Genomic DNA, 15,478 nt, shown 5'->3' on the forward strand with positions numbered 1-15,478 from the left:
TTTCCCCTTACGCGACGACCGTGTGCGTGTGTTTCGGGATCATGTGCGTGCGTACGCGGCCAATGTGTGATGTGCCGCCGCTTGTGCGTACGCCGTATACAGTATATAGTTTGTTACAGCGCCGGGAACGGGAAGGGGACGACCGCGTCGGTTGGGCGACGGGTGGCGGTGGCGGCGGTCGCCGATCGAGCGTCGCGCGCGGTGCACGCGGACGAGATTTTTGAACGCACCCCCCGCCGCCGACTCGGACGGCAACAACGCCGAGTGGCGGGGATGCCGGCGCGGCCCGCACCGCCACCTGTGGGACAACGGCGAAACGTCCGTCGGCATCCCGACTATGCGACGACCGTTAGCGGTTTGAAAACGAACACAAAAAATAAAATATTATATTATATTGTATATACGCCGGTCGGCGGCGGCACTCGGCATTATAATAATAATACTATATGGGTACCCATTATTTACCCTCCCGAACAATACCCGGCACCGTTTCCAAACTGGTTTTGCGGCGAAAATTTCGGGACGCCGTCGGTATCCGAAGTGTACCGGGGCAGAGTGCGAGCACGTTAAAATAATATTCCGATGTGCGCTCTCTGCGGCCCACTTCGAATCGTTGCCGTGTCGTTCGTTTGCAGTAATTCTGCTACCCCCTGTCGTTTTGCCGGTGCCCGCGCAGCGTACGTAGTGCATGCACAACACGATTACGTCGCCGTGTCATACATAATAAGTGTGTGTACAATAATATTACACGTTATTATCATAGGTGAAGTTTATTGCGTGAAGCCGCCGATGGTCGATCGCTTTTCTCGCGTCAGCGATTATAATTATTGTAATTTATTATTTATTTTATCGTTGCCGCTATTTCGAAGATTTCGACATTATTTCAATAATGTGCACATAGATACCTATCCGTCGATGCCCTCCGTGTGTAGTAATTTTATTTCTATTTATTCTGCGGTCCAGTGACTTGTATTACAAATTACAATAATATACGCCAATATCTGGTCCTAACCTATTTTATATCCCATTCGTGTCGATTGATCGGGGAAACGTATAGGTACACACTACACATTACAGGTTACTGCAATTCCCCATTGCACTGCACTTCATATTAATATATTGTATATATTAATATGTAGTATTTAACATCATAAGTAAATGGCAGTGCAGGATCTAGGACATTTGACGCCGGGGGCCAATAAAAATGCAACGCCCTAGGGGGTATGCAGTGTGCCGAGTGTTAAAATAAAACAAAATGTTTAAAAACAAATCAAAAGTATATTTTCATCGAAACCATTGTCTCCATATATATTTTATATTATAGTATAGAACATATCAATATTATGCTTAAACATCATTAATAAATATAAAAACATAAACGAATTAAAAATCTCTTTATTTTAATTTAGTATCACAAATTAAATGTAAGGAGTGAGTTGAGCATGGGATAAATCTTGCAAGTTTATTAAATTCAATTAATCATGCATTGATTTGCTTGAACTCCTTTAATTTTCAAATTCTATTTTTTTTTTTAATTAGTTTAAAAACTAAATTTAGTAAGCTTTTTAATTGAAATCATTCTTTTTTTGTAAAATGAATGTTACATAATAAAATCGTTAAATTTAAATAAAATCGACTACCCGATAGTCGATGGAACTAAATAAACCATACTACCAAGTACAGGTATTATCATTTATCATATATTCGTACATCGTACTTCCATTTAACATTAAAATAATATGCAATTATCGTCGTTTATCGGGTTGGGTTTTCTCCGAAACAAATAAATTGATAAAGAATTAGCAATTATTTAAAAGACTTCAACACCGGACAAAAATAATTTAAAGATAAGCACTATATGTTATAATGTTGTTGTATATATTTAAATAACTAATGCGAAATATTATTCTTTTTTATGGAAGTTTTGTAATATATTATAATTTATACATATTTCATGTTCAAGATTTTTTTTAATTTTCATAAACTTAAAAGAGCCCTTATACTAACAGCGCTTGGGGAAAGGATACACACTTGCCCCCTCACTCCAACATCCGGCATTGGTAAATGATAGTGTGGTCTGTGCCAAATGACAGTGCGAGTGTATAACTGTGCGCGTGACGTATTATGGACTTTAATATACACAAATAGTAATTGGGGATTAGCACCTGGTCTACCACCCCCACACAAATCTACCAGACTACCGACATGCAAATGAATTTTCCACTACGCTTTATGAGATTGAGCACACAGTATAAGACATTATAAAAATATGTTATTATACTTGGTACTTATTAACGTTTAATTATGATTTATGATTAGTCATAATGGCGTATAGTATGTAGATAATTAATTTAAATAAATACATTTTCTTTTTTGGATTATAGATGAATAGTACGTTTTTTCTTACGATCGGTAATATTATGTCGATAACCGATTGTATAGACAATATAACATGTGTAGTCATAATTCTATTTAATTTACAAAAGTTATTTAAATATTATGAATGTGTCATTACCTACTCGATTACTCGTCAGTCTTAAATGAGTTCTATGTAATATGTATAACAAATAACAAGAACAACAATTTTTTTTTACCATTATCAATCAAAACACTATGGATTATGGCACAAAAATTAACTATAAATACACGATATTGAATTTTAAAATTTATAATTTTATAAAAGTGGTTATATATAAGAAAGCTAGATTATTTAATGAAGGATATAATAGTGGTGATAACAGGAGGATAAAATTCAGTTTATAAGGAGTCATCACGAAATAAAGAATCTTAAAACCTCAAATCCAACTTAAGTTAGTTCTGCCTAATATTGTAAATTATTCTCATCTATCTAACATTTTATATAATACGATAATTGTGAATATTTTTTATAATACATTAATACAAATTAATACCTTGTATCTACTATAATTTATCTCTAGAAAATTTCGTGATTTTATTTGCTTATAAAAACTAATAATGGCATAGATAATACAGGTATATTTCGTTATATTTCAATAACTAAAAATGTCCACAATAAATCTTACCAAGATTAATATGAAATCCTAATAATTTCCCAAATAACTAAGGCAATATACTTATGATTTTAATAGATGAGTAATACAACAAGTATTAAATATTACTACCCAAGTCCTAAGTATAAGATTTACAAGTAGTTAGGTACTTGTAATTGTGTACGGGATTTGCGTTTCATACTGACATTCTGTGAAATTGAATACCTAGCTATGTAGTCATTGTTATTCGTGTGCGATTAATATTATGTATCATGAACTAAATATAAACTAACTATATTCTGATATAAATGTATAATAATTTATAATAAATAAAATGAATTACAATAAAAACGATTTTGATGTTAAAATTGTTATTATTCATTTCTAAGTAAATTTTAATTGCTATTAAAAATGTAAATAATAAAATTAATATTAAATTGTTTGAATTTTTTGTAATATTATATAAACAAAATAAAAATCATAATACTCCAGATAAGATGATCATGATTATATAAAAATTAAAACGTTTAATAATCATTTTATGTATTATATTAAATACTTACTAAATAGTTTTTTACATAAATAATATTATTAATTTAAACTATATGTTGTAAGTGCCTTAGAAAAAGTATAAGGATACAACATAATACACTTCTACAGGAGTTAGTAAGTATGTACTATTATAGTATTATGTACCTGATAATGGCTATTGACTACTCTTGTTCTTTAGTATACGCTATACGCATACTCGTATACTCAAATTTCAAATTACTTTCAAGTACTTAGTTGTACAAATTTTATTTTAAATTTTTTTAAGATTATTCAAAACTAATAGGTCATAACAATAAATTCCAAATATAGTCTCAATATGGTTAACTAAATTACATCGAACAGTTATTTTCATTTTTATTATTGATTTTGATTACAAACTAAAAACTGTTAGAAAATCGAAGATTCAGTAAATAGTTTAGTAAAATAAAAGATATGATGACTGCAGGTTCAGGAATAACAGCTTCTATCAAACAACTATATACTCTTAGAAATATTTGCTCAGATTTATCACATCAGTGTTACTATTTTTTGCCCGCTTTAATCACATATCTTAATAAATCACAATTTTTGACAAATATAAATATAGTCAAAATTACTCTCCTCCATTATCATGAGTACCCCTCAGGGCGCCCATTAGGGGGTGAAAAGTGTGACATGATAATCCCCTAGAAAAATTATTGTTATTTTTTTAGGTATGATTTATGAATAATAAATAAATATTTCTAATAATAGTTCTACATGATGTACATACTCCATACGGGTACTTTGTTAATCGATACGGTCGTACGTCGTAATACTATGTCGATCAATCAGCTACATATATATATATTGTATATATTATATGTATTATTATACAAATGCATTATATATGTATATAAATATATTTATGTGCTAGGAAAAAAGTATTTTTTATTTTATGATTGTTGTCCCCTAGGCTTAGACAGATGGGCGCCCTTAGTACCCCTAAATAACTCACTCCGTGTAGAATATTACACATAGACACATTTAATGATTTTTAAATATTTTTCCAATTTTTAAAATTGTTATGTAGGTAACAAGTATACTTCAACTGCTTTAAGTATGGAAAACATTTGTTAAAAGTTTAAAACACTAATAAGGGACATGCAACTATTTTATCAAGGTAAAAATTGTTGGAATACATTCAATAATAAACTTTTATTATTGTATAATATGACAACATTTTGAACAAAAAGATAAAAAAAAATAAATATCATACATTCATACTATATACATAATCTTAATTAAATTACTAGTTACATTTAATATTAGCACTTTGATCTATCAGTATAAACATCTATAAGCTATAATAATACTTATATATTAATATTTGTTAGTACAAAAATACTTAATTTATAGTTTATTTTTATTATAATGGTACTTATAAAGAGAAAAACAAATTTGTATTATGTATAAATAAAAAATATTTAAGGAAAAGTTAAATCATCAAATTATTTCGGAATTATGTTTCTTTACATCTTCTTAGCACTGTTTTAATACTTATCTTTTTTTTTTCTTTATTCTCTTGATATGGCCATGCTAATAACTACATTTGAATTTATATTTTATATGTTAGAAAAAAAAAATCTTAAAGTATAACACTCAATAATCTTATTAACGGTAAATGACTGTATGGCTCAAAGATTATTTATGCTGCTATATTTTTTCAGGCAACAATCGTCCTAGTTTTTAAAACTATAAAGAAGTTTATTCATGTTCAAGCAAAGTATTGTATAAGAATTTAATTTGAAAAAATATATCATTTTAATTTAATTGCTGTTTGTAAATTGAAATAATTTTAAATAAGTGCCATTATATGTTTCAATTAATAAAATAAAAATAAAAACTAGAAAAGTCATAATAAGCCATAACAGACAGAATATAGGCACAATATATTATACTTAGTAATAATTACCAATTTAATTTAAAGTATATTTTAATATTATTTACTGCCAACTTTAGATAAAAATAGTATTATATAATTTTTTATAATAAATTTAATACACACATTTTTATAAGTACCTAAAGTTGGCGGAATACATATTTAAATTTAAGTACTTACATATTTAATACCTACATACTTTATACAACATACATTTTTACATTCACATTAATAATTAATGTAAATATGAATTATAAATTATAAATTTTAAATAATTTAATTTTTAAGAATTTAAAAACTAAAAAGCGTATTAATATTTATGATACAATATGTTTTTTGTGAAAACTATTATTTGAAACTATAAAAGAAAAACATGTTTTACTTTTTAGTCCATTAGAAAACGTAAGTACTTATTTGATTTATATCTTAATGCATCTGGTTTTACAAAAAAATCGAAACTAGATGTTGTACTAACAGTCTTGACTAATCTTTCAATGGTTTTCAAGTTGTATTTATAATAATATTTATGGAGCAATTATTTTAAATAAAATTACTAATAATTTACATACACATTTTAAAAAACTTACCTATTTATAAATATTTATTATATTATTATCCCTACTAAAGAATGGCATTATTTTTAATGAATTGTTAATTATTTAGTATGTTTGCTCTGATGATAATACCCTTCATTATTTATTTGTTTTATACCACAATAATTATTGGAATTGATTGAATTAAAATTATGAACTAGGTATTGTAACTATATAAATAGTAGAATTTATAAAGTATAAAAAATGATGTCATCAGCTGTTGGTAATATTATGCAATTAATAAAACGTAAATACTTAATGGTTTACTAAAACTAATAATAATTTCAAATTAAATAATTATTGATTCCTCGGGAAATTGAAAGTTTTTCCTAAATGGCCTTCTTCTACCCTTTAACCTTCTAAATGGCCGAGTTCTTATTGTATGAGGAGGTGGTAATAAATCTATATCTTCTAAAAACCTTGAACCTCTCTCCGGAGGGATTAAAAATGAGGGCACATCTGGTCTAGATGATAATATTAGAGGATCTGAGCTCAATAAACTTTGTTCGACAAATCCAGAACACTGTGCAGCACAAACATCATCTCGCATCATTTTCTCGATCCCGACTTCATTCATCAAACGACCACAGTCAGTAACTCTTAATGAAGCACAGTTAGACTAATAATAGAATAAAAAAATATATATATATAATTACATTATGAATGTTTAAAATGTATTAAAAATTAATGAATATAAAATACTTACCCCTTCAGATGTACAAATACAACTAGTACAAGGTGAAGGCAAATGTGATTCACCAACTGCAACAATATGACCATTAATATTGCAACCTTGTTGATTATCTTTCCATAGTGTTAAGTCGATTGTTGGTAATACTGGACAAGGTAGACGTGGATTTCTAAAATTAAAATTTAAAATTTGTTTAAAAACGATTTATTTTTAAAAAATTAATTAAAAAATATTTTTTGAATGCTTATTGACAAAATTATATATATAATATCAACTGTAGGCAACTGGTAATTAAGATCATTTTTAATTAGTTCAAAATGTAGAGAAAAATAAAAAATATATTTATTATAAATACGGAGGATCACTAGTTAAAAATATATGGTAAAACAAAACGATGAAAAACAAATACATAAAATAATTTGATATTAGTATATCACCTTAAGTATTTATTTTAATTTTATAAAATCATACCTTACAAATTTAAAAAGGAAACATGCATAATATATTTAAACTAAATAAAATTATTATTTTTTCTTACAGGTAATCATTTGGTTGATCAAATGCTGCCTTTTGCAAATCACTAGGTACATCCATATTCTCACATAATATTTTAGCTAGTGTTGCTTTTCGAATTTCTGCAAGTTGAGCTTCAGAAAATCTTAACAATGGGTTATCAGTTTCAAACCTGTAAAAACATTTTTTTAAATCGATTAACAAAAATAGATTCAATTCGATAGAAAATATTACCAAAAACGATCACATTGTTTTAAATGTCTGAATTGTAAGCCTATAATGCATGCAAAAGTCGGCCCCACGAGGCCACCTTTCACTGGATATTCGCTTAAACCACCAGGGAATAAGTCAATATCATCTGGGCTAGCATATATTGTTTTGAACCTGACAATAACTTCCGGAGAAAATTCTCTTGTTAAGTCTTCCCAGGTATTTGCCCGCCGAAGACCACATCTTGCTCTAAACGAGTTGTATGATGGTACACCGTGGTCACGTCCTGATCATTTCAGTAATAAGATTTATGTTTAAAATATTTTTACATTGTTAATATTATATACCTCTTTGAATATTTAAAGCGGGTAAATCTTGTCCAGAATGTGGAACTTTCACGTTTTCAAACAAATGATTAGTAATTTCACCAGAAATAAATTGATCTAAATTTTCCATAGGTGTGCTAACTTGACCTCTTACTATTTCATCAACCATTTGGTCCTGAAATAATAATAGTAAATATAATAATAAAAGATAAAATTAATATTGATAATCTTAATAGTTTATGTACACAATTTTAAATTAAAACTTACCCTATAAATTACATCAGGATTGAAAAATACATCTCTCAATAATAATGCTGGTTCTAGAGGATGATATGATGGCGACATTCTAGGAATATGAGGTCTTAATAAACTATGACCAATTCGAAAAGCGGCTACAGCAAATTCAGTAAAAGGTCCCGGATGACAGTCGGGAGAATAACCTTACATTTATAAAAATAGTTATTAATAGCATCATTCTAATGATTATGAAAATATTTATAATAAATATTATAATAACAAAATCTACTTTTGTAATATCCGGCTGAAGAAAGTCTCAAGTCATATTTATCCACAGCATCCCAACCTAAAATCCTTGGCAAGAATTCGTTGTATACGATTTGTTGGTAAGATGCTGTAAATATTTTTCTTGTATTTTGATATATTATTTCGTCATTCCAATGTGGATTAAGTCTGTTTAAAACTTCGGCAATACGATTGTGTTCCCTCATAAAAATTGTGTGGAGCGAAGTCAGTCCAGCTTGTTCACTCACACGACCGTCACCTAAAGTATACAAATATAATAAATAATAACTCATAAATTTAGAGCGCGAATTTATAAAAATATTTATTCTGGTTGATCGTATGATATGCTAAGTAAGCACAAAATTTGTTTCACGACATAACAATTTAAAAAATGAAACTTTTTTAGCGCATATTTTTGCATATTTTGACATTTTTCTATTTTTAGGGCTTATTTTACAATTTTAATAGCATATCTCATATTTTAGTGCATATTTCGACATTTTTTGTTTTTTTAGACATTTTTTATTGTCATTCAATGCAATTCACATTTAGGTAAGTTAATTTATTTTAGGATACATTTTTTATATAAATTGATTCCTATTTTTTCTTATAGATTAAATCTACCTACAAAAAAAATAAAAAAAATTAAGAAAAGTAGATAAGCATTTATAGTTGGGTTCGATAATTTTTTTAAATTGTAAAAAAAATTTTTAATTGTATTAATTAAATGTTTAAAAAATAAATTTTTTTTGCTAATCTTTTTTATGCATATTTTTTTATTTTTCGCACATATTTTAACGTTTTAGTGCATATTGTTATGCATATTTAGGGTTATTTTAGCGCATATTTGGTTGGTTTTTAATGCATATAAATCCACGCTCAACTCATAATTTATTCATTTAATGTTAACACTTTACAAACCTCCTATAAAACAGTAGCCAGATGAAGATTTACATTCAGGATGTATAGAAGATTGAGGCATTAAATCTTTTCTCAATGGTATATGATGTCTAGTAACATTTAGTTTTCCAATGTGAAACGCCCTTAGGTCTTTAGCCATACATGAATCTGAACCATAAACACTGGACAGATCTAAGTACGCAGAATTTTGATTGGTTTGATCTCTAGGACCAATACGTTGTTGGCCTGGTAATGATCTCATAAATGGTAAACACATTCTAACTCCAGTAGTCGGGTTTATATGAGGATAAAACGGATCACCCTCTGGTATTTGTATCGGCATGCATTCAGGGTGAACTGTTATAGGACTATCACACGACCGGCAGTCAGGTATAGATGAGAAGTATCCTAGAAAATTATAATAGTATTTATAGAATGGTCATAATAATATAACATTATAAGTAACGTCTACCTTTGTGAACTGGTGTAAATGTTATGTCATGATCTAAGATCTGAGCGAATTGCATAAGCATTAGCGTGTAACGGCCATGTAAATGACTGATATCTGGATGAGACATAGCACTCACTAATCGAGCAGATGGTAATGGTACACCAGTCACAGATGTCACTCTTGGATGATTTATTCCTAAAGAAATATATTGTTTATCAATAATGTATTATTATTATTATTATTATTTCTATTGTAAAATGAATTTGTTAAGGTTTACCATTTTCATAAGCAGCTGGCATTAAACGTTGAAAAGTCGTCAATGCTTTACCAAAATTTGGGTTATTTAAATTATTACAATAACCACTAAATGATCTATATGGGTTATTAACGTCACAAGGATGTGTTTCAATAGGACATTCGCCATCGCTAAAATGTATAGGGGGAGTATAAAGTTCAGTAAATTTTAAGCCATCGAAGAAGTTATGTCCTAAAGAATTTAAGCTAAATAATGGATCACTGCTGTCCAAGACTTGACGGCGACGACGTCTAAAACACATGTATACACAATATATATGAGTATTTTATATTTAAAATAATAATAATTAAGTAAATAATTATAATATTATTATTCTATTATACATTTTATATATAACTATTAACTAACCGCTTTTCTAATGATTTCAATATTTCTTTTGAAGCATATTCAAATAATAATGAGTTATTGGCCAATATTAATGATGATTTACTTGCTTTACTAAATGCAGCAGCAGTTCCGAGAGGAGACTTAGGATCCACTCCTCCTTCTAAAAATAAAATATAAATAATATTGCATTAATATAAATTTATAATATATAACTATTAACATACTTTTTGACCATAACAGAAATTCAGTTTGCTTTCTTCTGCTAACGTCATCCTCGGCCTTTCTCCACGCTTCTCTTACTAAAATTTGATTGTTAATCTGTTCAGAATCTTGTTCCGTTTTATTAACTGTCATTTGGTCGTTACCGATTACTGAATTATCTTTCCATTGATAAATATCTAGTTTAGAATGTTGGTCACAATTTATTGGGTGATTTCTGAAAATAAATAATAAAAGTTAAACATGTGTTTATGCTATAAGAACTACACAGTAAAATGTATATGTATGTATCTATACATTAAATTAAAAATAATTACAAATAATCATCTCGATCAATAAATGCTTTCGGTTGTATCATCGTTACGTCTTCGAAATTTTCACAAACTAATCCAGCCAATGTACTTTGTCTAATTTCTTGCAATTGACCTTTGCTATACGTAGAAGGGGGAAAATCGTTTTCATACCAAAATCGATCACTATTCTTGATTAAAGAAAACTGATTTGAAAGTAAACAAGAAAATGTTTGACCAAAAACAGCTCCTTTCAATGGTGTTTCTAGTAAACCTCCAGATAACAAGTCAATATCACTGTAAGTTCTATTAAAAATATTTATACTATAAATAAAATGCAATAACCAGATCACTATATAAAATAATGTTAATAAATATTAAAAATAAGTATTGATTTCTAATATACCTGTATAATGTTTTATTAATTTTATCTACACCTTTATCATCGGATTGGAATGATCCACTTGAACATACATTTTTCCATATTTTATAACCAGGAATTTTCATTTGTCTACCCAAATTCAACAACATCTCAATATCTATGAAATATAAGTCCAAATAATTATTGTGTTCATCGTCATAAATATTTAAATTATAATTTACTTTTTTTTGACAAACTATAATTTTCAGTATCACCTAAATTGTTTTGATTGTATTTATCGAATATAATTGAAGGCAATATAGGTAAAACCGTTGCGTATACGCTTTGCATAATACCAGGTTGATTTGAACTTGAATAACCTGAATAATATCCGTGTTTTAGTGGATTTAGATTCCATTCATTCATTATTGCCTGCCAAAATTAAGTTCTCACAACACTTAAATTTGAATTAATAGTAAATCGATTAAAAAAATTACTCACGTGTCCAATGACATTGGGAATAAATTCATTATACGTGATGTGTTGCAATTGAGCGATTGTTATTCGTTTAGCTTCTTCGAAAATTGTATTGTTTGACCATTCTGGATTAACATCCCTCAATTTTTCAACTAAACGATTATGTTCCAATATTAATAAATTATGAATTGTGATTGAATAATCGGAGTTTTCGGACAAAGAGCTAAAATAAAACTGATTAAAATATAAATATATATTTTTGTTTATAATTTTTATAAACAAACCTAGTGCATGGAGTCATTTTTAGATGACCAGATTGGGATTTAGTGACTTTCATAGTGGATGTTTCACAAGAATCACTATCATATATCGGAGATGCATCTAAGAAACTAGTTGCAGCGTTTAAAAAAACTGCATTGTCTAAACATTAGAAAATACAAATATTATACGTTTTATATTACGACTATTGGATATTATATTAAATTTGTTTACCAGTTATATTTTCTACGGCTAAATCCAATCTGATAAAATCGGCCCACATCCCCGACATAACAGTCAAATGTTTATTGCCAGCTAGTGAAGACCTACTTAATATTTCTGATACATCCGAAGCCTCAGGCCATTTAGTCGAATACGATTCATCTTAAAAACCATAAACAATAATAATTGAATAATTATTTTGTTTTAAACAATTATACAATGACATTACTTTGAATTTCCGATGGAAATTGAAGAAACGGAGAGTTCCGTTTGCCCCAATTCGGTCGATGGACGTTATTGCACCGTCCATCGGCGTTCCTGTACTTGCTCACTGTGCATTTTTCATTAACAGAACAACTTGCAGTTGTAATAAATATAAGATATGCTCCCAGCATCAGGAACAACCTAATTAAATTAATATATTATTTTTTTAGAAATCAACATTACGATTGCGTTGATTGTATATATGTAAAAACGAATAAGAAGTTGAACTACTATAGATTCTAGTATCACTTTCACTGCAAAAATTGTATTAAATATTTTTTACTGTTAACTGATTTTTAAAGCAAAATGTAATATTTAGAGATAAATGAATAGCGTATACATGCATATATATATATATATATGTATTGAGTACTTTTTATAACTATTATGCTACTGTAAGAATTTCAATTAAATGATTAATTTCAGTGTCATTATAATAGTATCACGCTGAGACATACCTATACATAACATATCTATATATGACAGCTGTCGTGTGATGTAGCATACTGCAGGTTACAGCAGTAATAGTTGATTATAGGTGTAAACACATAGGTATAGTAAATTTATATGTTATTCAAAGATTTCAAGCTTTTAATTACTTACATTTGTACAGATGTATAATTTTTTATACTAATTTGTATTTTTTTATAGGTGTGTATTATTAGATATAAATAGTCTTACATTAAACTTAAAATGTCGAGAAAATTGTATTATAAATAGTATATACTCATACTCTTTCTAAGAATGAGGAAGTTGATCGATAAGATATAGACTACGCGTGACGCGTCAAATATATTTCAAATTTTTATAAACATCAAAATGTACACAATAAAAAAAATGTATTCACGATTTTAGAGATGTCACGTAATTAGTGACAATTTAGTGATTTTAATATTCAAAAATGTTATTCATCCCACATTATCAACTTCACCTAGAAAAATGTGCATAAGTACCTCACCCAAATATTTACATAACATTTAACGTAATACGTATCACGCACTGTAGAAAGTTTTGATTATTCATATTTCCTAAAGCTACTGACACATTTTAAAAAAAATATCATGTTTATTTATCACGTTATTATACTCAAATGAGTTATGATGTACCTAACGTGTTTTAAAAAATATGTTAACAATAATGATGTGAAATAATTGAAAATATTAAGTAAATAAAAAAAAAAAATAATTAAATTGCTAATTTCTAAATGTTTAATATGATATATAGATATTGGGTAGTGAGCTTTACAAACTTTTTTGTGTACCTATAAATAAAAAATTCCCAATCAATAGATATATTATGTACTCGTAAGGTTTTTTTTTTATGGAAAACAAAAAAATCATTTTTTTATAACCATTTGAAAATTGCATTTGCTATAAATACCTACAATATGATGATACTGAGATAAAATTATGTAGTATTATAATAATTTAAATGAAACGTTATTTATAATATGAATAATTAATAATAATAATATATTAATAATATTATAATATTTAATTTATATTATTAAAATGACTAAATCATTTCTAGACATGAAAATTATTAAAATAATATCACCCTAATAAACTAGAGTCGTATAATATTTATATTACAGAATAGAATATTTCTTGTCTAGATATGTTGATATATTGTATACATGTGTTAATTATTATCGTTTCTACATAAAAATTAAAATCGTTTTTAACAAGACACTGCTCAATGTTTTTAATTTTTTGATTTTTCGTTGTACAATTTAATAAATAATGGATATATTATTTTGTTTCTAAGACATATGATGGTCTTACCTCAACCGTAGCGTTTTCGGAACATCCATGCTTGTGTATTTTATTCTTGTCAGTTTTGATTAATTTTGAACTTTTATTAATTGTATTAATTTTATATGATACAAAGTAAAAACACAACGATTTGATTTAGTAAGTCAAACAATACGTAGCGTGCACATCATTATATTCATTCAAATTAACCACCGTTATGAGCGCTCACAAATCACAAACTAATACTATCACTCTTCACTATACGTACCGATTCGCAGACGAAGAACGCCCTTGTCCACCAACATGTCCTCCTACTTTTCACTGTTTAACGCGAAGTATAATACTACTTTCCCTATCGTTTTGTTATTGGATAACAAAACGACGAAAAAAGTAACGTGGAATGAACTGCATAATATATTTAATATTAATAATTAATATTCAATATACGTATTGATATTCTATACAAACAACGCTTTAACAGAGGTACGTCAGCCACAATAATAAAAAAAAATTTATAATTTAAAAAAATAAAATAAAAATAAGAAATAGAGGCATATACGAACAGAAATATGCAATAATCAGTAATATTATGTCCAGTAACCAGCGTTGTAAAATATAGTATAATATTATTCAAAATGAGTAATTTTGTAATTGCCGTTTTTTCTGTCGAATCATACGAAATTATAAAAACATATTCTTCGTATTAAAATAATATAATACTTAATTTAGCAATGTTTAATTAAAACAATCAATTATTATTGTGGAAAAAAAATATTTTAATAAAAAATTATCATCTTTTTTAGTTCTAAATCTATTATTCCTATTCTTATTTTGGCACCCCGAGCCAAAAGAAATTTTACTACTTTTTATAGAATACAAATAACTTTGAAAAAGTTATTTTTTTGTTTAAATATTATTTAATTATTCAAACTAATTTATTTTTGGTCTTATTATATGTTTTTTTTTAGGTATTAACTTTTAAGTAAATCAACAATATTAATAAATATCTACGCACCTATATATACGTATGTGGTTATATAGTTATCAAAAATAAATATTTATATTCGAAAATAAATAAATATATTAATTACACTAAAATATGTATTTATCTTATGTTACAAGCTCTGAGATTTTCAAAACTTATTAAAAATATATTTATTTCACAATAAACATATCTACGTAAACATAGGTCTTGCCAAAAACATGTTATTGTTCATAATAAACATAATATCACAATTATGATAATTAAAAAAGGATTATAATTTTTACACTCGAAAACTTAGTAAATAGTAAAATATGTTATAGGTATTTACTTATATTC

At 27.6% G+C, this 15,478-nt stretch overlaps 1 protein-coding gene across 2 annotated transcripts; it reads right to left on the reverse strand.

Moving 5' to 3' along the window:
• Window positions 1–5,773: 5,773 nt before the first annotated feature.
• LOC113551535 lies at window positions 5,774–14,385 on the reverse strand. Of its 2 annotated transcripts, none has more exons than XM_026953838.1 (20): window positions 14,188–14,385; window positions 12,369–12,544; window positions 12,152–12,301; window positions 11,944–12,079; window positions 11,684–11,882; window positions 11,425–11,614; window positions 11,228–11,360; window positions 10,849–11,127; window positions 10,537–10,748; window positions 10,334–10,472; window positions 9,947–10,215; window positions 9,691–9,864; window positions 9,240–9,626; window positions 8,323–8,577; window positions 8,064–8,236; window positions 7,818–7,971; window positions 7,495–7,756; window positions 7,286–7,432; window positions 6,763–6,916; window positions 5,774–6,675 (listed from the first exon to the last, which is right to left on the reverse strand). In XM_026953838.1, exons 1-20 carry the CDS (start codon window positions 14,214–14,216, stop codon window positions 6,346–6,348), a joined length of 3,948 nt encoding a protein of 1,315 aa, XP_026809639.1. In that variant the 5' UTR covers window positions 14,217–14,385; the 3' UTR covers window positions 5,774–6,345. The 2 variants fall into 2 exon arrangements, with proteins under 2 accessions (XP_026809639.1, XP_026809631.1); XM_026953830.1 differs by having other exon boundaries at window positions 10,849–11,145.
• Between the last annotated feature and the right edge of the window lie 1,093 nt (window positions 14,386–15,478).

The sequence above is a fragment of the Rhopalosiphum maidis genome, chromosome 4, assembly GCF_003676215.2.
Source record: "Rhopalosiphum maidis isolate BTI-1 chromosome 4, ASM367621v3, whole genome shotgun sequence".
Classification (NCBI taxonomy): domain Eukaryota; kingdom Metazoa; phylum Arthropoda; class Insecta; order Hemiptera; family Aphididae; genus Rhopalosiphum; species Rhopalosiphum maidis.

What these genes read in the sequence shown, in the direction of transcription:
- LOC113551535 (XM_026953830.1), bottom strand. Translation starts at nt 14,216, where the DNA reads ATGGATGTTCCGAAAACGCTACGGTTGAG. An exon ending in TTCCCAATGTCATTGGACAC is followed by an intron (nt 11,615 to 11,683) that starts GTGAGTAATTTT and finishes TAATTTTGGCAG; the next exon opens with GCAATAATGAATGAATGGAA. An exon ending in GATCAACCAAATGATTACCT is followed by an intron (nt 6,917 to 7,285) that starts GTAAGAAAAAAT and finishes TTTTAATTTTAG; the next exon opens with AAATCCACGTCTACCTTGTC.